This window comes from Coturnix japonica, chromosome 11 (genome assembly GCF_054131305.1).
Source record: "Coturnix japonica strain WE chromosome 11, WE-NBRP24, whole genome shotgun sequence".
Taxonomy (NCBI): domain Eukaryota; kingdom Metazoa; phylum Chordata; class Aves; order Galliformes; family Phasianidae; genus Coturnix; species Coturnix japonica.
The window spans coordinates 20,733,592-20,758,750 of NC_140673.1; the positions used below are offsets into that span (position 1 = coordinate 20,733,592).

The 25,159-nt window shown below is 39.6% G+C and overlaps 1 protein-coding gene across 4 annotated transcripts in view; it reads right to left on the reverse strand.

Annotated features, from left to right (window-relative positions):
• Positions 1–25,159, reverse strand: part of TESK2 (testis associated actin remodelling kinase 2) — a 64,680-nt gene that overhangs the window by 27,718 nt on the left and 11,803 nt on the right. For 3 of the 4 annotated variants that reach the window (XM_015870127.3, XM_085511594.1, XM_085511596.1), the window contains exons 3-4: positions 15,787–15,908; positions 10,041–10,089 (exon numbers count right to left, since the gene is read on the reverse strand). In XM_015870127.3, the coding sequence (XP_015725613.2) occupies positions 10,041–10,089; positions 15,787–15,908 (171 nt within the window). The remainder of the gene's footprint in view (positions 1–10,040; positions 10,090–15,786; positions 15,909–25,159) is intronic. The other variant, XM_085511595.1, reaches the window with a different exon arrangement.

Here is a 25,159-nt window from a genome sequence, read left to right on the forward strand (position 1 = left end):
TTTACACTTGAGGGTGCTCAAATGCTGTATTTACAATTATAAAACGCACCAAAATCCCCTATAATCATCGCTGCGCAAAGCAAATGTTACCAGAATTTTCTCAAATTCAGTTTCTGAGTGGTTTGAAAGGCTGATAAGCAAAGTTAAGTGAAGAAAGTGAAACTACAAACCATTTGTTAATTCATGAGTATGCTTCCTGAAGTCCAGGGTGAGAGAAGAGGAAAAGGAAGAGAAACCTCTACATACTTACAGTAAATTACAAGGAAAAAGGGCCAGCATCACGATGTTTAACTGAACTTCATCTTTATGTGCACATGTAACAGGAAAATCCAGTCCTCAAGACAACATTCAGTTCTCCTCCCTTCCCTTCCCCCAGACCACAGTAGCAGAAGTTTGCATCTACTCATTCCTTTTGATCTAGACCTATTTCCAGGATATCAGAAAGCAAAAGAAGGAGAACTGAAGGGATTACGGTTCAAGAATGTTTTCCTTTGCTTTTCTTTCTTTCCCTGGAAACAATGGCAAACGGTCCAGTAGTATTAAAATTAGCTTCAAAAGTGATACTAAAATGAACAAAACCAAACAACTCTCTACATCTACTGACACACCTGCATACGATGGGTGTACACGTTCAGGGATGGTAGCAAAGGAACAAGATGACAAAGCTTGCTGGCTCCTGTTCCCAAGTTTAGTATTTATTTGCCTAACTTTCTCCTATCCTTGGGATGTCCTAAGAAGGAGGAAGAGATTACCATCAGCAGGATATTTAGCAAGCCTTCCTCAGAACACAAAATATTTAGAAACATCTGTCTCAAAATAATAAAGAAAAAAGGTTCCTCCTGCACTGGCTCAGAAGGAACAAAAGTCAGACATCCTCCAATAAGGGAGAAAAAGATGATTAAATCCACTATGGAGCCTGCACTGCCAAAAGTAAGAAAGCATTTAACCATGTCTGAGCTTTTATGCTCACACACAAGCATTTAAGAAAATGACTAGAATTTAAAAGCTTGCACATCCAGAAGCTCTCACTGGAACGACTGGTTGCTCATCACTTTTCATCTAGCCACCTGCACACATAAATACAGTCTGTGCATCTAAATTTAGGCTCATCTTTTCAAAGTCTTGGCCTTTGCCTTTACACGAGGATTTCTTCAGTGTCTGATTATAGTAGTTGCACTTCTGAACTTACTTCTATGAAAATCCACCCTTCTATCTTTGCTTAGCAAAAGTCTAGCAGTTTTCCTCTGCCTTTAGCACCACGCTGTGCTTACACAGGTCCCACAGCTTCTGGTAAAAGGACAGCCATCCTATACACAGTTGCCTTCAATGTACGTAAGCTTACCCAGACACCAGCAACTCCAGCAGGTTTTTGCTTAACCAACCTAGCAGCACTTCCCTCCAGAAGCAGAGTTTCAAAGGCCAGCTTGCATCTTCCAGAAGCCAATGCTTTTGTCAGCTTTTTGTTTCCCATGCTGAGCTTTGCACTGCAGCTTTCTGACCATTAATTCCACCCTTCGATACAGCAAGGACCCACTTGAACCTCCGCTACTTATTCTTATTCTGCTCATCTACGGGATGTGTGATGACTCTCTAAAATATGCATCTCAGGGGAGCTGTAGGGGAACCACAGCAGGCGTGCAGCCAAGGGAAAATGCATGAATTCATTAACTAAAGTTTCCCCCAGTCAGAAATCAATAGCAGCCTTCCTTCTGTTCTCAGAGGGAATGCTGTGACCAAGTATAGCACCACCAAACTTCCAACCAAACTGAAACTAGACAACAGGACATTCTTTAGGGTATATAACCAACCCAAAAATGGAGCTAAAAATTCCTCTGTTGGTTGGTGTTTTTCTGGAAACACCAGGTCTTTGATCGCTGCAGTCAGACAAGATGATTAGCCTTCATTCATTAAAAGCAGCCAGCAGATGCATGAAAACAGGAGATCAACTAACTTCAATAAGGATCTTTACATATTTCCCCGGAACCTGACTTAGCTGAAACTCCTATGGAGGCCTGCATCAATTTCAAGGGAGAAAGAATGAAAGGGTCAGGCACACCACATGTGCCACAACATCAGGGTGCAGAAGTATGAACTGGAGATGGAATTTCAGCCAGAACACTACATTTCCTGCCTCTTGCCACTGAGAGCCAGGCCCCCTTGTGTGATTTTAAACTGACTTTTTTGGTATGTGCAGCACATCAAGCTGTGTTTGGGACTGAAGTCTCTTTTCTTCTTAACTAATTCACAAAAATATTTGGTTCCCAAGGAAAATAACATAAACAAAGTAAAGAATATGTACTTTGTGCAATAACTTCAGAGTCTTGGACACTTTATTGTGCTACAAAAGAATTCATGGAGTTCCAGCGTGAGGTTTAAGTGGCACGACATTTTCCAAATACCACCACTACCCTCTCTAGGCCACAGACTTTTAAACTCTCACTTTGAAATGTCTAACGATTAATTTACCTATTACATGTACCGTGTTAAGATTGAATTTTGCATCCAGTGGTGCATACAAAAGAGTCAAGTTTACTCCTGCCTTTAATCAGCCAAACTCTTATCTCATGTAGAAGCTACAATGCTGGGTACCAGTGTCTGCAGTCCTTAAGCTGATGGAATGAGCAGTCATAAGGACTTGGCACAAGGACCTACAGCATTATTTCATCAGTCAACAAAATGAGACATCTTTGGCTAATCAAAGCAACAGGTCTGTACTCACATTCTTCTGACCCTCGCTCTGTTCTCTTAAGACTGATCACGTGGAGAGAATCACTAATGAAAAAGGTTGAGTTTTTTGCCCTATTTTTCATGCATCTCCTCCAAATAACAGTTTGGACAGACACCACCTCCCAACCAAAACAGTTGGCCAATCCAGCATTCTCCTGTTAATATGGATATGGATTCTTAAAGAGATACCAATACTTCTTGACAAGGATCTTGCAAGGAATAGCTCTCAGCAATTCTACAAGCTGTGAAGCACCAAATTTATTCTGCCTTTCATATGCAAATCTCTCAAACCAAAGGAGACACACTGTTACTCCTCTTAATATTACTAATCCACAGGAAGAAGGACCCAGTTGGAAGGTAAAACAGAATTACCTTGTATAGGATAAGGAAAGGAAGAGCTGGCCAACAAGCATCAATCTACATTGGCTGAAAGCAATTTCAGCAACTTTGTATAAATTAAACTGAGATCTTAAGTGAACTGCTACAGCAAAACTGAGATTGACGGTCCATATGCTGTGAAGACTGAGAAACTAAAACCAAATATAGCTCATGTGTTGACGAGTACTTTAAAATGCTATTGTGAACAATCAAAACAGATGAAGGGAGGTACCTACAGTAAAGCAAGTTTATAAAATAAATGCATTCCAAAAGTGTCAAAGATATACTAGAAATGATTTTGCAAGCTACACAAGGACATACAAAAGTACCAGGTCTACCTGCAGCCCTGAACAACGCTAGTAAAATAACATGCGTACATATGTATATGAGATACAAGTACCTAGTAGTCAAATGTATAGATTTTTTTTTTTTCCCCTCAAATTATCCCTTAAAAAAACGTAAAAAGATTACTTTGATATAAGAAATGTGAAGTATACCCCAAGGCTTAGAATTTAAAGATTCAGGGTCTTTAAAGTTTCAGAAAGACATTGCTAGAGACTTGGTTTGCCATGCTATAAACACATTCATCTCAGAATATAAACAGAAACTTCCTAACTTTCAGGCTCTAAGAAAACTCCCTGTTACCTATGTCTGCTTCCTCTCAGCAAGACAGCTGCTGAATGACAAAGGCAATACTTTCATCATAACCAAGCTCTGGTGGCCATGTACAGTGAAGCAGAGAGCACAGTCAACAAACTCGCCTTTCTATAAGCAATCTGTTTTTGAGGGACCTTTTTAGACTCAAAAGACTGAGCCCATATTCACAGGCACACATACAAGATGCAAAAACTGTGTATGTTCATTTTAAAACTGTTCCTCCATGTGAAACATAAAATACTCCACAGTTCTGTATGTTTTGTAATGGATTTATAGCAGAGGTAACAAAATATTTCAAGGTATCTGTTACTCTGCAATGATTTTTCTACAGTGAGATAATGAGGGCTTTTTTCCCCAAGAACAGAACCATAAAGCACTGTGCAGACAGTGAACAGTCCTAGCAGACATTCTCTATGCATTCATTCTATTTTAGTGCTGGAAAAAACAGTTTCAGTGAAATGGAATGATTTCTCACCTTACATATTACAGACTAGCGTAGTCTTCTTAACACCTGAGTCATTTCCTGCTCCATTTTAACCCCCTACTTGTACTGCCATGGCCCTTCTTCTTCTCCTCGGGTCCTACAGAACTTCTCATCCAGTCCCCAATCATTAAAGGGAAACAAAACTACTACTGCATCAGACAAGGTTTCCACTACTTTTCTCTGCAGGTCAAGTCCCTAGGGGCCAGATGAATGGTTTCCTCTTGACCCCAAAGCAAGTATGTGCTTAATGACTCCTGTAAGGGAAAAGCTAATGAACCCAAACAACCAAATTAACTGAGGAAATAACACAGATGTGTGCTGCCTGGACATCAAGTCCTACACTGAAAGGAGCAAAAGAAGCAAAGAAATATCATCAATAGGTACGCCAGTTTTATACATCATAACTATCCTTGTCTTTAAAACATACCTTCCTGAAATTAAATATACTCAGTCCTGATAACAAAATCCACTCCAGGGAGGGTGCAAAGTAATCATAGATTAACAGAGGACCTGAGACTTCTGAAGAACTTTTGTTAAGGCTTCACTTACATTTTTGGAACCTGTGTTATACAACTCTAAAGGCCCAGATTGCTTCTAAGTGTTGCACTTTCCAGCACTGGCTTCAGCACAGTACCACTGCAATGACCATTCTTTCTGTTCATATGGAGAAGTACATAAAATAAGACTGTAGCATTCATTTACAGCTCCAGGAAGTATCTGAACTAAGGACAAAAACAATGAGGCATGCAAGTAGAGATTTATTACAGTATTAATCCACAGACCACGCTATTCATTGGTTTAGAGATCATAAGGATCAATTTAATCTGCAGAATTATACACATACTTTGAGTTCTTACAGAGTTTAAACAATGGACCTTCTGCAGCATCCTAGAGCTGAGAAGCATTTTAAAATGTCAGCTGTTGGCTACTGAAAGTCAGCTGAAAGATACCTTTTGTCATCACAGCATGTTCATCTTTTTTCCTTATTTGTTTTTTCTTTTTTAAATCCCGTCTTTTTAAACTAATTCCTCCAAAACAAAGGCTCTTGGAATTAACAGGTATATTCTCCATGATGTCAGTAAAAACACCTAAGAGAAAATTTGCACAGTTGTTTGTTTCAGAAAGTTGCAGCAGTTGCCAGTTCCACAAGGCCATGAAGTAAGTAACACAACATACTGCCTGAAGCCCTCACTACACTGAAATAAGATGCTTTATAGCAGGTGCTTAGTAGATTCTATGGTAAATTTCAGTAAGCAAAGGTATGTGCTTTCTATTAGCTAAGGAATACAAGGTGATCTGGAAGCCCTTCATCAGTATGGCTTGGCCGTATAAATCCTCAGCAGTGAAAATACTGAACAACATGTATGAAGTAACAGAATTCTTCTGCCAGCAGCAGATTCCTCTCTCTCTAATAGTTTGGGCAGTTACTAAAAATAACCATATTCTACGTGCAAGAGTATATTTACGGACCTATTTACTCTATATTAAATTATTTTAATATAATAACAGCATTACTATATTATTTTCTAACAGTATGAAATTTTGAGTCTGAATACTTCAATTTTCCACTTAGTGCAACCTGTATCACATTTTCATCTTCTTTTCAGTTATACCAAAGCTCACGCACACCAACTGCTCCCCACAGAGATTCCATGGTTTGAGGGATACTGAGACTATAGTAAGGCAATTCAGCATGTGCTGTGGGAGATGGTGAAAGGAGGAGGCAGGGAAGGAAAGGGGCACTCAGGCCTTTTAAAACTCATAAGTGTGCAACTTCTATTTAGAAGGAAAAGTACACCTGTCATTTTTGGTTTAGAGGAAGATACCCAAGGGGATGTCCTGTTATCGTTTCCCCATTGCAGACACAAAGCCTCTCCACCAAAAGAGAAGGAAAAAATAAGGAAGGGATAGGATGTTTCAATAAAACACTATTGATGCTAAATGCTGCCTGTCAAAGTTTTAATTTTGAAGGACCCTTCCTCTTAAAGAATTTTTCCTTCCTTGTAGAAGAAATTAAAATTAAATAAAAAGCAGTCAAAAAGCAAGTAAAGACCTTTTTTTTACAACCGTTTTTGATATGTACATCTGCATCAAAACTGCACTGCCAGCAAGCACTGCTGCAGACATCAACATTCTGAACATGTAGGAGGCATTTTAGAGTTCAAGGCACCTTTGTGCATGCAGCATCTGAAAGATGCACTACATGACACTGTTGGTAAGGACTCACCAAATGGAGTATGGAAGCCACTGAAGGAGCCACGTGCCCAGAATGGCCGGCTTGTCCCTTACAATCATTTCACAGTTATTCAAATGCCACATACGCAGCTTCTTAAAACAAAGGCTGCTTATGTAGAACGTTGGACTCGTGAAACACCTAACAGAGCCCCAGGTGCTTGGGATAGAATCAGGAGGACTGACTCAGTAGGATGTCAAGGAGAAAGACTGAAAGACTGCTGGAGTGGCATGTTATACATCCTGCTGCTGGCTGAAATAACACCGCCCAGCTCTCAGCTGCTGCCCTTGTGCTCCTATCACACTGCCACAGCCCTGCACTAGGTCTGAGAAAGCTCCAACATGCATCAGATCCTGCACCAAGCAAACATAGCTATAGCTTCAAATTGTGGCAGCAGAACATTCAGGCCCTATTTTCCTATCATCCAAAATGAGCAGCAGCCATACTTTTTTTTCTAGTAGCAATTAGCTATTGTTTATAAAGCACTGCAGTTTCAAGGTAACTCAATCAACACGTTCTCTCCCCCTTGCTCCTTTTCTACACACACAGCTGTCAGGACTTCCATTTTCTTGATGTAGGAATTACCAAGCAGTAAGACTCTGTGCACATATATACATTAAGCTATAACAGTATTCAAGCCTGATCTCTCTCAGCAATTCAGATAAATGTGCTTAACAAGGTTCAACAAAGAATTTAAGCCCAGCAAAAAGGTACTGAGTGGCTGCTATATGCAAGACCATAAACTATGTTACCTGCTTTCCTGTAACAGCGTGGGCCGATACAACAAGAAACACAAAGAAATGTGTTTGCTAATTTCCTGGTAGTGGCTCCTATCAGGTCTCTGAAAGCTCAGCTACGTCTCATGCCAACTGACACCACTGCCTGTACTTCTCTGCAAAATTCTCAACATCTGAGGATGCTGTGTGGCAGGAGATGAAGCAACAGTAGATAATAGAGCTGTTAGATTAGGGAAGTGGACAGAAAACACCAAGAAGTTTGAAAGAGAGCCTGGAATTAGGTGAGAGAGGCATGCAAGTGCATGCTGGAAGCACTGCAGACTCATAGCCTCAGAAGCAAACAGACTACAGATCACAGATTACAGTTGAGTGCGAAGAAATATTCAGTTCCCAGTCTTACAGCAAGTGAGCACAGTAAATCCATGCCCATTAGCTTGATGTTCGTGAGACAGTCTAAAACCTGCCAACTTACCTGAGCTCCACTTCCCTTAAAAGTTTAATGGCATGCTTTCAAGGACAGAGGTCCCCACCACCCTAAATTGCCCTGTGTCTCTAAGGATAGATAGTGAACTACTTCAAAAGCAGCACATGCCATAGGTTCCTGGTTTGAGCAGAACTTCAAAAATAATATTGCATTTTTAAAACTGATACGCTTGTAGATTTAGAACAAGGTTGAAGTCCTAGGACAACCTATAATTAAATAATTTTGTTGTTGCTGGAAAAGCAAAACAAACTGCTTAAGTAGCAGTTTCAAAACCAAAAGCCACATAAGACAAAGGACAATTAAAGCAATGCAAAATGCTGCCAGTAGGGAAAAAACCCGAGGCCTACATACTGAGGTCTACCTCAGGCAAAAAACCTGCTCTGCATGATCCCTGTGTTTAGCTCTCCATGTGTTTAAAACATGAGAAAAGAAATCTTTAACACTGTAGACTGTCTTCTAATAGTGAAGTACTGTATGCTACTAATACTGCCCCTTAGCTAACTTACAAAATGCTCAATGCTCCGCTAATGTTTGGGACTGCTGCCTTGCCTGCTAATAGCACAGAGGCTACTAAGCGCAAGACATCTAAATTCATTCACCAGTTATTTGTCACAAGAACTCAACTTCTTATACCATGAACACATGCAAACAAATAGGATTTCCTACCACCTCCTCAGACATAAGCTCTAAGTGATGCTGCATCTCTTCTACTTAGAAATATCATCAACCATGCTATCAAAACACAACTTTTCTTACTATGCATAATTCATGACAACAAGTGATAATTAAGTCCCAGGTTCAGGGTAGGCAGTGAGAGATTCTCCCTGCACCTGAGCTACATACTGAGGAATGGGCTGCTGAATCAATAGCTCATCTCCAAAGAAGTAAAACCCTGGAAGTAGTTCTATGTGCTAGCAGTGTCAGACTAATATCAACTATGTTAAGCTGTGGAAGGTGGGAGACCACCTTTCTTGAGCCACATGCTGAAAGAAGCCACAAGATGGTGGATGATTTGTTTATCCTTCTGGGCTATATTTGAACTGGGGACTCAACACATTCATCTTGCTAGTTTCTCTTTCAGTTGGCCATTTCGGTCCCCTTCCCTGAACTTTTAAAAGTCATCAGAATAGAAACATTACTGCACACACACTTCACGATGAAGAACACCTCTACCAGCAGAAAACACAACTAATTCCGTACATTCTATAAAACTGAAGACCAACTACTGCACGGGAAAGAATGACTTGGTAGTTGTCGTTCCTTATTAACCTCCTTAGGTTGTAGTTTTTCCTATCAAAGGGATTATAGATGTCCACTTCGGTCCACACGAGACAAGCTACACACAAGTAATTGCTATACATATTTTTACACCATGCTGAGAGCAAATCTGTTTTTCAAAACTTTGCAGGGATCTTCTTTAACATAAACATTTTAAGTAATTCTTTGGCAAATGCACCAGAAATCCACTTTAATTGATAAGTAATAACATACACGTTACCACCTGTCTTACATTTAGGTAGGAGAGAAAAGGGTTAATTTTTTAATTAAGTAGTTCCTACAAAATAAATGTCCACAAGAAACATGAACTTTACAAAACAGGAGCATCTCCCCAATCTGAACTCAAACTAAAACAGCAGAATAAACACTGCCTTGATTTTTGACACAAAATAGCTGTCACTGTTCACAGCAAGAGAACCCTTCCATCTGTTTGGTTTGGGGTTTTTCTGTTTGTTTGTTTTTCCTGAGGGGGATTAAACACATAATCCAGCGAAACTTGGTGGGAAGGCCCATGTGAACTAAACTTTCTGTTTCCTATTTGATAAATAGACCTTGACCAGGAAATATAGGCAATGGAATAGTTCCTCTTTATGGAACTCAGATTAAGGTGTAATCTTCATGTTATTTAGAATAACACAGCATGGAATAAATATACTGATATCACCCAGCTGAAACATCCCTGATTCATCTTTGAGATGCATATGAAATCAGAGAATAATAAATGAGACGTAAATGCAATGCAAAGTCTCCAAAACAAGTACTACTTAGGAGCATCTCAGTGGCAACCCGAATATCTAATCCGAGTATTATCAGTGGAACTTTATGTTCCTACTGTGATTTTTTCATCTTAATGAGACCTTCTAATGATGAAAGACATCCAAGGGCTATCAGCAAATACAGTTCTATGACCTGATGCTGCAATCTTACCTCTGCATAGCAAGCAGCACGTGGTTATCTATCAAGGCCTCATAAAAGAAACTATGACTGTAGGTAAAGAGCAATTGCAGAATCTGAACTGTGAGCAATTTCATATTGAGCGCATATATCATGAAACAGCCTTACCTCAGTAAGTGCATGCAGCTGTCCTTGATGCACACAGACACCCATAAACCTACAAGAAACAAAAAAAGAGAAGTGGTTTGGGCTTTCTTCCCCCTCCCCCCCTTTTTTTTCCTTTTCTTTGTTTTTTATAAAGAAACAAGGATAATAGAAAGTAGCAGCAAGCACAAGAAAGAAGGAAAAAGGGAAAAAAATAATCAGCCTCAGACAATGCAAGGTCAATTATTTAAAAGTCTCAGCATGAAACAAAATTATATGCCTACACTGCAATATATGTTCCAAGAGAGCACAGGAAACTGCTCAAACAAGACGGAAAGTTACTAACTTAACTACAAGCAAAGGCCAGCATATAATGTTTTTGCAGAAAGGAACAGCCTCAGAGCTCCCTGTTTCAATGAAGCCAAGTAATCCACTGTTGGTCTGCATAAAGTGCAAATTACTTCCCTCCTCATTGTGCTGAATAAGCACGAAGATGTTCCTTTCTACCCCATTCCTAACCGCAGAGGACTGTGAGGGCATGTGCATGCAGCATACTTCTCTTTTCCCCTGTGCCTCCCTTTTGTTTTCAGCACTTGTATTAAAGCAACTTTTGATGGTATCTGGTACACACACAACAGACTCCTGCTAAAAGAAACGACCATCAATCCCTTGACTTTTCTGAATAATGTCAGAGAAAATGCCAATACTTAAAACATAAGAGGAATAATTGAAAGCTCATTATTCTACAATACAAGCTGAGCTTCTAAGTAACAAAATGCAAATTAACAGTAACAATAAATATCTCCTGTGAGAAAGCTCAGTACAACTTAACCTGAGTCCTCCCTGCACAGTCAAGATTTTGGGTTATTTTTATATTAGCCAGTTGTCAACTTTATCGTTCAGGTTTTGGTCTCCATGGGCAAAAACGCATTGCCTGTCATTGTACAGTGTTCAGAAACCTCCACTTCACAGGAGGTACAAAGGCACAAATGTGATGGGAACCCTGCAGTGATCAATTTGAAGGAAAAGGCTCTTTTACAGCCTCAAATTTTCTGAATTTAAAACCAAAATGATGTAAGACATGCAGTCTGAGTACAGCTAAGCTGCTTCTGAACAAATAAATGATCCTTATTGTTCTCTTGTCTAACAGCTGACTGGTAAATTGCAAACAGCCAAAGAGAAATAACATAGGTAAGGTTCTTTGCATAAGCTGAGCTGTGGAAATCTGTTTTTATAACATAATAAAAGTAGCAGGACTCTTGCTTTAAACTCTGTTGTCTGCTCTTACCACAAATATCACTTTCTCCAAATGAAATATGCAACTTTTTTTTTTTTTTATTTCTGAAAACACAACTCTTCTTGCTTAATGAAGAGCAATAACACACAATAGGTGTTCAGGGGAAGGGGGAGAAGAGCTGTTTTAGATATATTATCTACACAAACATTGTTCTGAGTTTTACTTCACACAGCAACTGTGTATGAACTCTTTCATAAACATGTTCACAAATTAAGCTTTTTACAACTAATAAATGTAGACCTCTCCAAAGCAGGAATCTGTTTCTACTTCTGTGCATTCTGCAAGGCTTACAAAGTATGGTGTTAATAGTTTCACTTAATTCAAGATAACACAAATTTGGAGCTGGTGTTTTCTCTTTTCTGAAATACGCTAACGAGGTTAATCCTGTATGCTACAGTACTTTCATTCAATGAAAACTGAGGTTAGAATTAAGAATCCTGTTAAACATGTCGTCCCATCTTTACCAAACAGGAGGGATGTCTTTCACCAACATACTGGTAGACCCTTTTCTGATAACCTGTTTGATCAAAGGATGACTCAATGGAAATGTATTCATAGCCTCAGTGAACCGACACATCAGGCAGGAAAGACACACCAGCTCAAGTTACTGAGAGTAAGAGCTCAACAGTTCTTCAGCACCTTGAATTTCTACTAGGAAACAGACTAACATTTCTAACCTTAAATTGGAAATTAAAGCCAAGCTCAATATTGCGATCATGTGAAAAATGCAGGATAAAAATCTATTTGTACAACCCACATCTTTGGAAGATATTAGCCAGGAAAAGGGAAACCAGATACACTGATAAAACAGACTTAATGAGTTTACAGGCAACACAGTGAAACCACTAAAAGATCGTGTCAAGAATCTCATTTTTCAGGCTCTGGAAAATAGATTGATAGAACAATAGAACAGACCTCTAGCGATTCAGATTCCTGGAAAGTGTCGTCTGAACTGCTGTATCAAGCAATACTAAGCCTCCTGGTTAAGCCAAGTACTGCTACAAAATACCATAGAGAAGCTTTCTCACTATAAGATAATATACGCAGCAGCTACCAGGAAATACAGTTACCAAGTTTAACATAAGATTCCAATTTCTGAGCTCAACCCACAGGAGATCCCAAGCTCTGTGGATAGGAAACTGACATGCCGGCCCAGTGCAGCTGAGATTATTCCTGCTGGCAAGATGCACCGCCTGCAGAGCCAAAATGTGCTTGTAGGTGAACTGCAGCAGAATGTCTCATCAGCCAAGAGTTACGCTTCCTGTAAGCATTTCTAGCTGGAAGAAGCTTCAATGAGTAAGTCATCCACAGTGAAGGAGAATACTTGCAGATATAAGGAAGTTTATTTTTCAAGACAGTACATCCAGCCTTATCAGGAAAGTTGAATCACTTCCAAAGTCAAAACCAGCAGCTGGAAAATTTTCCCCAGAGGCTGCAAATCTAAGGGATGCTATTTGAGTCCACACTGCTAAGTACAGAGCTGAACATTTCCACAGTCTGTATCACCTGTCCTCCTAAAGAACAGGAGGAAGAAGTATTCTGAATGTTTTTGAGTCCATCAGGGCAGTTACCCCAAGTGCTTTCATTCCGTTCAGACTGCAGGGAGAAAGTTCTAGACAGGACTGGAGACTAAGAACCACAGTGCCCAATCTTTGCATCTTTGTTAGATTAAACAAACTAATATCCAGATTTAAGAGCCGCTGTGGACATCTAGGTATTGTATACACGCCTTCCACTTCACTAGAAAGTGTCTCTGCTCTACAGATAAATCTAGGGTAGCTACAGTCCAACACACCCTCTGAAATCACTGCTTGCTTGTATAAAATAATTTGGTAGACTGAGGATAACTTTAAAAATCAGAATCAAACCAAAATCACCAACACAAAAATCTTTCATACAAGCTCACTAATACATAGAGAAATGAGTTCAAAAGACAGGCAGATGCTTATTTCATTGCACTGGCTATTGTTGGAGAGGGAAGAGTATAAGAAAGAACACTAAGTCTGCATTAAACCTTACCTGATGTTTTAGGCACCATTCTAAAAATGTACATAGTTTTCTACACTTGCTTTTTGATTAAAGACAGAGGCAAAACAATTCATCTATACCTTCTGTAACATATTATAACACATCCTTTCTTCTGCTGTTTTGCATGCAGCACTTATAAAATACTCCCTTTAGATTACTGCATTACAGAGAGAAAAGTTAAAAAATAAATAAATAATTTCCTTCCTTTTAAACTAGCACTCAATACAAGAGAAATGATATTAAAAGACAAAAGCTGTCCTTCTACCTACTGGCTCAAAGTCAATCAATTTCACAAGAAGGAAAGTTTGACAGGAGAGAATGCATTTAAAACAACTGTACTGCCTTTGCAGGGTGCTAGATTAGTCCAAAAGTAGCTGAGAGAAAATTCTCCTTAAAGTTCACAGAATGAGAAAGTAGCGTGCATGTCACATTTTGTGTGTGTATGCACAGAAAAGCAGATTCAATCAACGAGTCAGTCTGCCTACACGCATACTGCCAAACAGCAATATCTCCAAGAGCTCCCATGAGAGCACTTAAGACGTAATTTAAGGCTTTTTGCGTACAGGATGTTTTAAATGATGTCCCTGAGGTACAGATTAAATAAAGAAGTATTTTTAATGAAAACGGTGGTGATATTAAAAACTGAAAATCTATCTCAAAATTGAAGATGCACTAATTTAACGGACAGCACAGGAGATGGACCATCTGCGCTAACACACCACTTCATTTCTCAAAATACGGAAAACACACCTGTAAGACTTTACTAGAATGTAAAGGTATCAGAACCAGAACGAGAAGGTATCAGGTCTCCTAGGCTGGGAGCTGTAGGGCTCCTGAGACTGAGATAGCAACAGCCTCCTTGAGCTCTTTCCAGCTCCATTTTCTTCTACTGTCTTAGGCAAAAACTCATGACTGCAGTGCAACATCAGCATTCAGAGAAGCATCAAAGTGCTGAAAAACACTCAGAAGCATACACCAGACCTGGCAGCAGATCTAACCCAAGCCCTGAACAGCACTGTACTTAAATGTGATACTAGCTAATATGGGAGCGAAGAAATGTTCCAAACCTCTGGCTCAACGAGTCCCAGCTATTTGTCTTATTGTGTATCAGCCACCCCATATTAACATGACTGCAGTAAACACTATATGGTACAAACTAGAACCCCAGCTCACCTTTCCACTCCTGCTCTTACCATCTGCTTTGAGGTAAGATGTGATAAGCCAGGCTGCCCGAAGGCAGCAGCATCTCACGCTAACAGGAAGGACAAGCATCAAGCCAAGGCAGAAAAGCATTTTAGCCCTCCAGTTTGCACGCAAGAACGAGATGGAGATAGGAGATAATGCAGTTGATAGTAGAAACAGCGCTGAGCACTGATGAACACCACTAGTCTGCTTTGGCTCCTGAAATATCCCTAATCTGATCCTTGGGGTAAACAAAGAACAAGAAAAGCAGCTCTTTCTTATGATCAACAAGAAAGCAACTGAATAAATTACTATACTACAGTTAACATCTACTCTGCCTCTGGAATCACATTTGCTAATAGAAACAGGAGACAAAAGATCACAATCCCCTTTCCACCATCCAACGCAGCTTCAAGAACTTCTATTACAAAACATCCTTAACCAAGAAGTTCAATTTTTGCCAAAATAAACCCTCTAGTGGAGGCTAGTTTCTCACTTTTCCTAATGAATTTTCCATCAAGATTTTTTTTAATAGGTATTTTTTATATGTATATATTTGACCACTGGAATCTCTCTGATGCTACCACAGCGATTACATACTTACTGGAAACTCAGTAAATGAAAACTAAGCTCTTCAGTGTCTTCTGACTAAGACAGATATCTACAGTGCTGGTCAAATGCAGAATTTGAGCACAGAAACATTGAAATGAGAGTGGGGGTATTTAAAATTAGCCTTACAACTCCATGCCAAAACAAACACAAACTACTTTTAGAGCCTAAAACACCAAACTGCTACTTCACAACTTATTAGAAACAGAGAAGGTAAGAGAACTAAGGTAAAACACAAACCTATCTGTAAGTAATCTCTACAGCGTTACGGGATGGAAGAAAGTCAGACTAATCCAGACTCCAGACTGGTGGTTCTAGGTTGAAATAAAAACCTTAAAAGGCTTTGGAAATGTGAAAATGAGTTTATATGGACAGCAGAGAAGCAAAAGTAGTCTCAAATAATCAACAACAGTAATTGTTCACATAAGTGCAATTAATGGTAAAAAGACAAGAATCTTTGCAATAACATCTTGAAATTAACTGTAGGCATGTTGGAATGGATAGCATGTAAAAAGCTGTGATACATTCTGGAGCACTAACAAAGAAGATTTTTAATTTATTTATTTTTAATTAGCCAAGGTTCATTATTACCCATTGGATACCAGATGCACTAGGAAGTGCATCTCCAAACAATTCAGAGGAAGAAAAGTATACCTTAAGATGTTTGGATGCGAGAGTCTATTCATAAGTTGAACCTCTTTCAGCATGTTCGCTCTGTTGCTGTTCAGCGTGTTCATCTTCAAAGCCATTACCTGGTCTGAAGTTCTGTGTCTCACCTACAGGATACAAGTAAAAAGCAGTAAGGACATATCCTAGCAACATGAAACACAAGGCTGAAAAACCAGGACAGTTGTAGAACAACTGAAATATACTTCATGACAATTGACTTGATGTATACTCTGATTTCCCTCATCTTTATCACACAACTACTTTCAATAGGCACAGCATCCGAATGAAGAAAGGTATTTTACACTTCCCACGCAACTGATGACCAAGTTTGAGAAGCTGAAAACAATTATCAGCTTCTCGGTACAAGTGAAAGTAGTCACTTGTTTACTCAGGGAGAGAAAGCTCCCAACTCTAAGTCCTAGGAAACTCAAATGCTTTCCACTCATCCCTCTTCCCTTCCCAGGGTAGTGGTTGGTTTTAAGGATCCACAGAATGTGTTATGAGAAGCCCTGACTTATACAGCTACAGGGCAAATTTCACAGACAGTCAAGGTTTACTTTTTGACTAGAGGCACTCAACAGAGAGAAAGCATTTGTCCAAACTCACACTGCAAAGCAGACAGTTAAAACAAGAACAGCTGAACTCCAGATGAAGTGGAAGTAAGAAGAAAGCTGGGTATGCCTTCTGGCAATGAGGCTCACTAGTCTGAGTAAGGCATCAAGTGATACCTGTTTGCAGGTTTCATTTGCCCACCGTCTACAAGAACAAGAGGAGCATTTCACCTAAACAAGAAGCACTATGAATTCAGCACAGGGAAGTACTGGAGGGAAAGGGTGTCATGTTTTAGATGTGTGTCTATCTTAATGATGGAGACACCTGCCCACTCCCCATCCTAGTGAAAGGTATAGGGCAGCATGGGAAGCACTGCAGCTGAGTGGCAAACAGCATCATCAGACTGAGCAAGTTGAGAAATAGCTCTCAGGCATTTTCTCCTGCTCCTCCCCTGCCCATGCACGAGCTCCTCAATTGGCAAACCCACAGTCACATAATAATCCCAGTGTAAAAAGGATCAGAGAAAGGAGATGGAGAAGGGTGTAGAAACCACCAGGGATAGCAGAAACTAGCAGTAGTTTGATGAGCTGAGACCTATTTTCAGTGGCAATATTGGCTTTAAAAACAAACAAACAAAACTAGTCAAACCACAGCTTTAGTTTTATAACAAGATAATCCAGACTTACTCCATGTTTGACCTGTTTTGCCTGTTTGGCATGCTTATTAGTTCTAAGTGGGATGATTGCATGTTAAGGTGATGAGGTTTACTGTTACTTGCCAGGTTTCCTGTGTCTATTGTCTGCTTTCATTAACTCTTAATTTTAGGCAGCTTTTGCATACCCAGCCAATTTGAATGAACAAGTTGAGATGGACAACTCCATTTCCATATGCATGTATTTTTAAATATAGGTTTTATTTAGATTTTGGTTTTATTTGCATCAACTCTTTGGCTGGGAAACCAAAATTAAGGAAAGCTTTTTTCACAGATTTCAGGGAGTTTTGTTCTACCACTGCAAATTAAAAATAAGGACAATTTACAAACTTTCCATCTATACATAACAGCACAAGAAACACTTCCTCTGGGAGAAGGGTTAGGAATCCTGGGTGTTGTGGTGGAGTAATTTGGGGTTTACAAGGAATGGCAAAGAATTTGAAGCTTAAGTCATACACACAAAGATCTACTCTCAACAGAACGTCGTCAGAAATCAGCTTTCCACTGACACAGAAGCTTCAAGGTCAGCCAATAGGGAATGAACAGAGATAGAAGGTGAGCAAAAACTTGGATGAAATATGGCCTTGAGTAGTATTTACCTCTCATCAGCTCTGCTAGCTACCTCTCTTGGCCATTTATCTAATTCACTTAGTTCCAAGCCAAAAATTCAAGTTCTTTTGTCTCAGCTTTTAGGTAAAATTAGAGCCTACCATTGGACCTCATTCCTTGTTCTGGACTCTAGTCTTGAGCTATGTAAACTTCTGAAGGTGTTTTTGAAGCAATTGTCCCGTGTGCTTCCTGGATTTTCAGGTCTGACAGGCAAAAGGAAGAGGCTGGCAACTACTTAAAGGTTGGGCTGCCCAGAGCACTAACTCCATTAACAGAAAGAAATGAGCAGTTTTTGCAAAGAATAGTTCTCATCCTCCATTTCAGATTATTCCTGGAGTCTCTTTGGTCTTGATAGGCTGCAGTGGGTTCTGTGGTGACTTTGGGGGCTTTTTGTTTTGTAAAAAAACATTTGATCACACTTACAAAACACTGAGTTGCTAGCATCTGGATATGTTAACAGGTCTCTAAAAGGCGCCTGGCACTGTGTTGCCTTCTGTTTCAATTAAGGGGACACTAAGTTAATACCAGTCATCTTATTTCAACTTCTGATTACTGTTCTGATGTTGGAGGACATATTCCCCATGAATCTGACAGAATAGAGAATTACCAAATCAAACCAAAGGAGAGGTGAGAGAACAGGGACTTCATCTCACACCACATACTTTTCAAGTTAGGAGGGAAAAGCAGAGCTGAAACCTGAAAATCATCTTCTCAAGAGGTAAGTAGCCAATATTGAGAATAAAAAACAGATATTCACTTATATATTACAAAACACAATACCAATCACTTAGAGTATATATAGGGTTAATTGTGGTCTCTTCTTTGAAGCAATGTTGACAAAGAGCATTTCCACAGCAAGAACGGACAGACATGTCCTGCTTTTAAGGTCTCAGTCAAGCTCCAGATCATCTGAGCTGTCAGCTCTTCCTTACAGCTGCAGCTATCAGTTACACTACCTTGTGCACCTACTTATCTGTCACTCATAGCCTAAACTGAATTGGGGTCTGTGCTGGTATTCCTTGCCAAAACTCTGCCAAACCACTTCTAAACCTTTATCTCTTTCAGGCTACTAATGTGCAAATAAGGCAACAGCTAGTAGATTTTAGAAATATTATTGATCAAAAGTAGTATTTGCTTATTGGACATTTTGCCTCAGCACATGCCTATATGCACAACATGTAAACAAGGATCCCTAGCAGATGGCTGTAAAACTATCAAAGCTGTTGACATTATTATTAATAAGAGTTCCTTGCATATGAGATCAGGTAACCTTTCAGTGATGTCTGGATGATCACGTCTGTGCTTGGAAATATTTTGACAGTCCTACAGCTGCCTTCCCACGCTGCTCTGCACACTCTTCAGACTCTCAGTCTGCTTACCTATGTGCCTCTAACTCAGAGGTCACAGTAACCAGATATTGCCTCCCTGTTTTATTGCTGGCAGGCAGTTAAAGTGACCCTTTGCACTCTGATTCTTCTAGGAAGAAAACACTTTGTAAGTACTTTGACCTGGCTTTGGCTAACTGCATGGCCTGCCTGACCAGGGTCTTCAGACCACACTCTGGTCCCAGACTTTCTTACCTCCTGAAAAAAAAGAGGTATGTACTGAAATGATGGAGCCAGGTACAGAAACAGCAACATATTTGAAAGAAAACTTGTAACAGCAATTGAGGGGAGCTGGCATCCAAAATAACTAGACAATATGTAAACACTGCACTCAGCTCATACAAGAAATAGCCAGGAAAATTGCTCTTTTTAATTTTTAACTTCTTGCTACAAAGATTTTTTGTTTGCTTGTTTTTGTTTTATCACTGAAAGACTAAATATCATTTAAATAACTGTTTATTAGGTCATAAATATGCCATAGCTTTCTAAACACCCAAACATTAATTCTACTGTTTGCCTGTACTGAAGGTGAGGGGAAAGACTGATGTGATTGCATCTCTCACACAGCCTTTCTGACCTTTACTATTAACCAAATCTTTCCAGGTAACCTTAAAATGAGCATCCAGAGGACACTGATGTTACACATCTGCCAACACAGCTTTCAGCTTTGCTCTTAGTTTTCCATTGTATTTTCATTGTTTACCAGTAATATTGATTTGGAAGTACTTCGTTGTGGTTATCTGCCAAAACTGCACAGGGTTCAGCTGCGTTTTGTTCAAGTCTCACACTCAAGGCATCAAGTCACCACGCTCACATGGACATATATTCACACCCTGGGGATGAATATCTTAAAAGAATGCCTAAGCTCTGATTGAAGAAAGCTCCCTTTAATTAAGGAGACAAACTTGTTCCTTAGGTTGTAAATCCAGTTCTACAAACAGCACATCTCAAATGTTTTTCTAAGCACTAAAGAGCGCCCCATAGTCAGATGCACATATCCTTAGAGGAGATGCTGATATCACATCAAAAGGGCCACGTCACTAGGAAAATTAGTAGTGACAAATGGGAGCTTAAAGAAATACATCAACGCAGATAACATTAAGCTGCTATGTTGATGCTAAGGAGCGAAACTGAGTTGGGGTTGTTTTTGGAGCAGTAGTGTATATATACTGTCACTACGCTAACTTGCAGCAAGAGAGGAACATGCCAAGTGAAACAAAGCCTTGCCAAACAAAACTAGTCAACATGTGTTACAAGAGCTTACACACAGGTTCAGAAGATACCAGGGAAACTTTTCACACACCACCCCTCAAAAAAATAAATAAATAAATAAATAAATAATCAATATATTTTAACAGCTTGGCACTAATTGTGATACAGTATGTGATCCAGTAATTGCTGTTGCATTAAAAAAAGCACCAAAAACACCACAGTGAGAAATACAGAGAAAACGCTGCAGCTTTTACCATTTCCTCTGTAGTGCAAAGGGGTGGTATTGGTCATTAAATGAAGATCCAACTTTAGCAGCTTCTAACGTCACCAACTCAAAGTAACACACTCAGTTCCTACAGCATATTCCACACCTACAGTCAGTCTCCAATTTTTTGCACAAAAGCCCAACCCTATAATTAGTAGCAGCACAGTTGTTACTTTAGAAACCCATTTGCGTGTGCCAAAAAAAACTCATTTTTCTTTTGCATTTTGTTTTTTCTTCATTGCCCGCTGTAATGTAGAACCGAGGCCCGGAATACAGCACCCATTTATTTTAAACAAACCATTTTTCCGATAGGAATCTGTGCATAGCTCTGCCACCAACTTGATCTCAATTAAATCACAGGCAAAAAGAGACCATAGTCTTATTTTGAGAGAAAGCACAAATGAATCAGAGGACTATTGTTCCACTGCTTGAGATCAGATATAAACAGGCACAGCCAGGGTGGGGAAGTTGACTTCTTTTGTTGCCAGTTCAGAAGAACGTAACCATATAAAATTCCCTTTGCAATCCAGAAGGCTCAAAGGTGGACCCACCGCTTAAGGGCTGGGTAACAAAATGCAGAAGAGCCTCCTATGTTTTGTTATGCCATAAGCAGAAGGTACAGCTCAGGTATGTACTTTATAGCCAAGTACAGTTAGAAAAGAGAAATAAATATTGAGCTGGAATTACAAAACTGAGCAGTTACTCTACATTTTTATTGTGAGCTGCCTCATTACCTCTATGAGCAGCCCCGAACATGCTCCTTCAATTCCAAGCATCTGCTCTCCCTAATTGTATAAAGTAGAGGTGATGACACTATTTATCAGCCATGGAAAATTGACATCCACAAAGGACTACTGTAACACCCAAAGACACATAATGCAGTTCTGTACCTGTGAGTTCCTACTTAACTTTAATATTTACAGCTAAATATTGCCAGTTTTAAACATATTACCGTGTTTTTAACCTATGTGAAAGATTGTGACATTTACATGATCTGCAGATGCTTTAAGCAAAAATCCTTCACGTTGACTTTTCCTATCATCTTCAGTCTTTGACCAATGTACTAACATGGTTTGTTACTAAGCACACAACCCCACACGGTGTCAATGATGTCATTATAACTATTCACACAGACACGATGGTTTTGTTTTTAAAATCTGTATGGGAGCCTTGAGAGATTTATTTTGGTCAGAAATAATTTCCTTAAGTTTCCTTCATAAATCCATCAAATAAATGCTACTCGTGCAATAAGGAGAAAATCAATCTCCCCTTTGTGCAGAGCCCACTCGTACAAAAGCTACTGCTATCATAATGACAGTTACAGCACCGGCAGTATGGAGGAGCTGCATTTTGTCTACACGGAAGTTACTGCGTTATACACATGGTCTGCTATGAGTCAGTTAACAAAGCAAAGCTTCTCCACGTTGATTTCTCAAAGGGAAGTTTCACAGCTCTGTCCTCTCCTCAACCCTCAACCTCTTCCAGTAAAACCAGCGCCCAGAAGGTGCCAAAGCACTGCAGTGCCACTGCAGCCCCAGAGGAAGCTCACAACGATGGTGAAGGCTGTCTCTTCAATTTGGATGTGACCTCAGCACCCACCGGAAGCGAGGCATTTTGGATGCTCCCCATACAGAAATCAGAACAACCGAAGCAGCAGACTAACTCTATCACACAGGTCTTGGGCTTCCTTTCTTTAAATCCAGTGGCTACTGAGGAGCTGTGAAGAAGCAATCCCCAATGATTTGGGGCTGTGAACAACATACCTGCCTTGTTATTGCCATGAATATAATGATTTGCATTTCTCATCTTTAAATTTCCAACTACTCAGTGGCACACACACGTGCACTACCATCACAGCCCCTGACAAAAACAGTGACAGTCATCACTGAAATACACTGAACTCCACTCCACCCAACGCCAAGAAATAAGCACTCAGAGAGGTGTGCCACAAAGATCTTAAGGGATGTATTCTGTTCTCTAGGCTCAGTCGTGCTGGATACATGCCAATACCGTTATTTGAAGAACAGTAAATCAGCACCTGTCGCTCAGTATCAGCAATGAATGAGCTTACACAAATGTGCATGTTTGCCAGCTGGCAAAACAGAAAATCCCAGAGCTGCCAACCCTGCACATCTCTATCCAGCACAGAAAACTAAGCAGACCTTTTAACTGCGCTTGAGAAATTGTTATGGAAAATGAGACAAAAAACCCACTGACGCTTCTGTGCCAAGGGAATCTTGCCACCTGCTCTGCCCCTGGGAAACCGCACAATGATACTCAGATAGGCACAATTTCTCTTCCAGAAGAGAAGAAAGGGCCCAAAGGACCTGGAACAACAGAAGTCACTGTACTGAACACATAATCCAGCCAGAGGTTACCTGTTATTTCAAGGTTCCACTTGTCACAGTATTAAGAGTGCTCTTCTTACTGCTGACAGCATTTACAAGCATCCTCACTAATTGAGGACAGCTTAGCTCGGCCATTTAACATACCAGCTGCTCAATGAGAGTTAGAAGAGGCCAGGTTTCTCAACAACTGATCATCTGCCATTTTGAAATGGAGAATTTTACAATACCTTTTTTTCTGATGGAGTATTCTTTATTATTTCAGCATCACGTTTATTCGATTCATATTTGTTCTGGCTTCTTATTAAAGAAGCAAATCTTTTACTTTCAGAGTATAACGACATTTCTGCAACACTGTTCAGTGAGTCTTCCCTTTGGCAGAGAAACTAGCTGACCAAACCAGGTAAAGTGAAACGTGGAGTATACAAAACTCTTCTTAGCTTGTTTCTCCATTTTAGATCTTACTTACAGTGATGTCAAGCAAGTCTGTAAGCAACAATAAAATCTAGAAATTGGATTTCTGATTTTTTTTTCCTTTAAGTTTTTCAACACCACAACAACAGGCAAGGTTTGCAGAAGAGCTACAACATGGTGACAGCTTTTAAGTCAGTCCCAGAACTTCCTCAACTGATGCTATATGGTGATTATTGCATACACACCTAGCCACAAAATAAATCGAAGCAGGGCTTATGTCAGATAAGTCAAATACAGATTAGTTCTCCATTCCACTCTGTCTTTCCAAGCAATTTCAATTCCAAAAAGATATGAGAATGTAAGTGCCTTGCAAGTGTGGCAGTAATTCTGAATTTAATGTTACTCACATCTGAGTGGGGATGAAAGCCCATGTGTATTTTATAATCCTGAGGGAACAATTACACTGAAGAGGTTTTTAAGTCATATATTAGTGATCCATCACAGTAAGGCCTATGTGCTAAAAGCACTGCCTAATTGAGTGAGGAGGACTAGGATGACAGTATCTTGGCACATAAATAATCAAAAAGTCACTAGGAAGAAAAGGCAACTGATTGCCTGAGGAGTTGCCATACAAGGCATCTTGGCAGTCGCTAAAAGGTTTCCAAAAGGCTGATACACACAGCATGAGACAAGTAATCCTGCTTAGTATTTATGCCTCATCTCTGTTTCAGAATGGTGCTTCTTCCTATTCCTAACAAATATCATAGTAAAAAGAGACTGATTAGAGCCACTTATCTGATATAACTCGATGGCTTGGGGTTTTTCCAGTTACTCTAGCCATCTTGGCCAGTTCATGCAACACAGAGTGATTATTCCTAGCTAACAACTAATGGTGGTTTTTAATCACTACAGCTTCACATAAGGGGCATTCAGCCCCATATTTTTTGCTTCTGTCATCTTCAATGAGGTGAAAGCAGCTGTCAAAAGGGGAAGATTTTAAGCTTAAAATTAATTTCACTTGAGAAAAAAAACAAGCAAGACCATAACGCATAAGTGAGGACAAGATCCATTACCAGTCACAGCAACAAATCACCCTGGGAGGAAGCAACACTACAATGTCTCTAATTGACAGTAAGAAAAGGAAAGAATAAATTTAGCAGTGGAACAACACACCACAGCTGAAGGAAGACACTCACTGCTCAAATGGATGTCACCTAAAAACATCTTAGGTATATTCCCCATGCCTACAAAACCAAGGGTAACCAATAGGTTGAGTTTCCTACTCATTACCCTACTTCTATACTCACTCTCTAATTCATCTGGACTTCTGGCCCTGTGACTCAAACAGAATCTTATGTAAAGATGCCAACCTCAAAATGAAATAGCAGTCACACTCTCCTTTTCATATAAATTGGCATTCCCTTCTCTACATACTCACATATAAAATGATTCAAATAGTTCCTTTCTTCCTTCCACACATTTATAGACATTTTAGTCTTAGAAGAAGGCTTGTGTTGACATGATACACCACTAAATGCCATAGGAAAACTGAGCCCTCTGTCAGTAAGGGGTTGCTTTTAGAGTCAATAAGCAAATAGACATGACCAGCTGTAGAAACAACCAAAATTGGAAAGTTTTAGCTATAAAAGCACAGTTTAATAATAAATAATAATAAAAAGAAAATCACAGCTTGGCTACATCAAAGGAGGCTCCAGAATCTCCAATAATAGAAGTTTAAAGACAGGATGAAAATATCTGCCAAAAACAGATCGCATGTTCTTGAGCCCAGCTCAGCTAAGGAGACTACAGTATTTCTTATAAACGTAAAGCTGAGATGGGATTTTATTTTAAAATTTGGCAATAA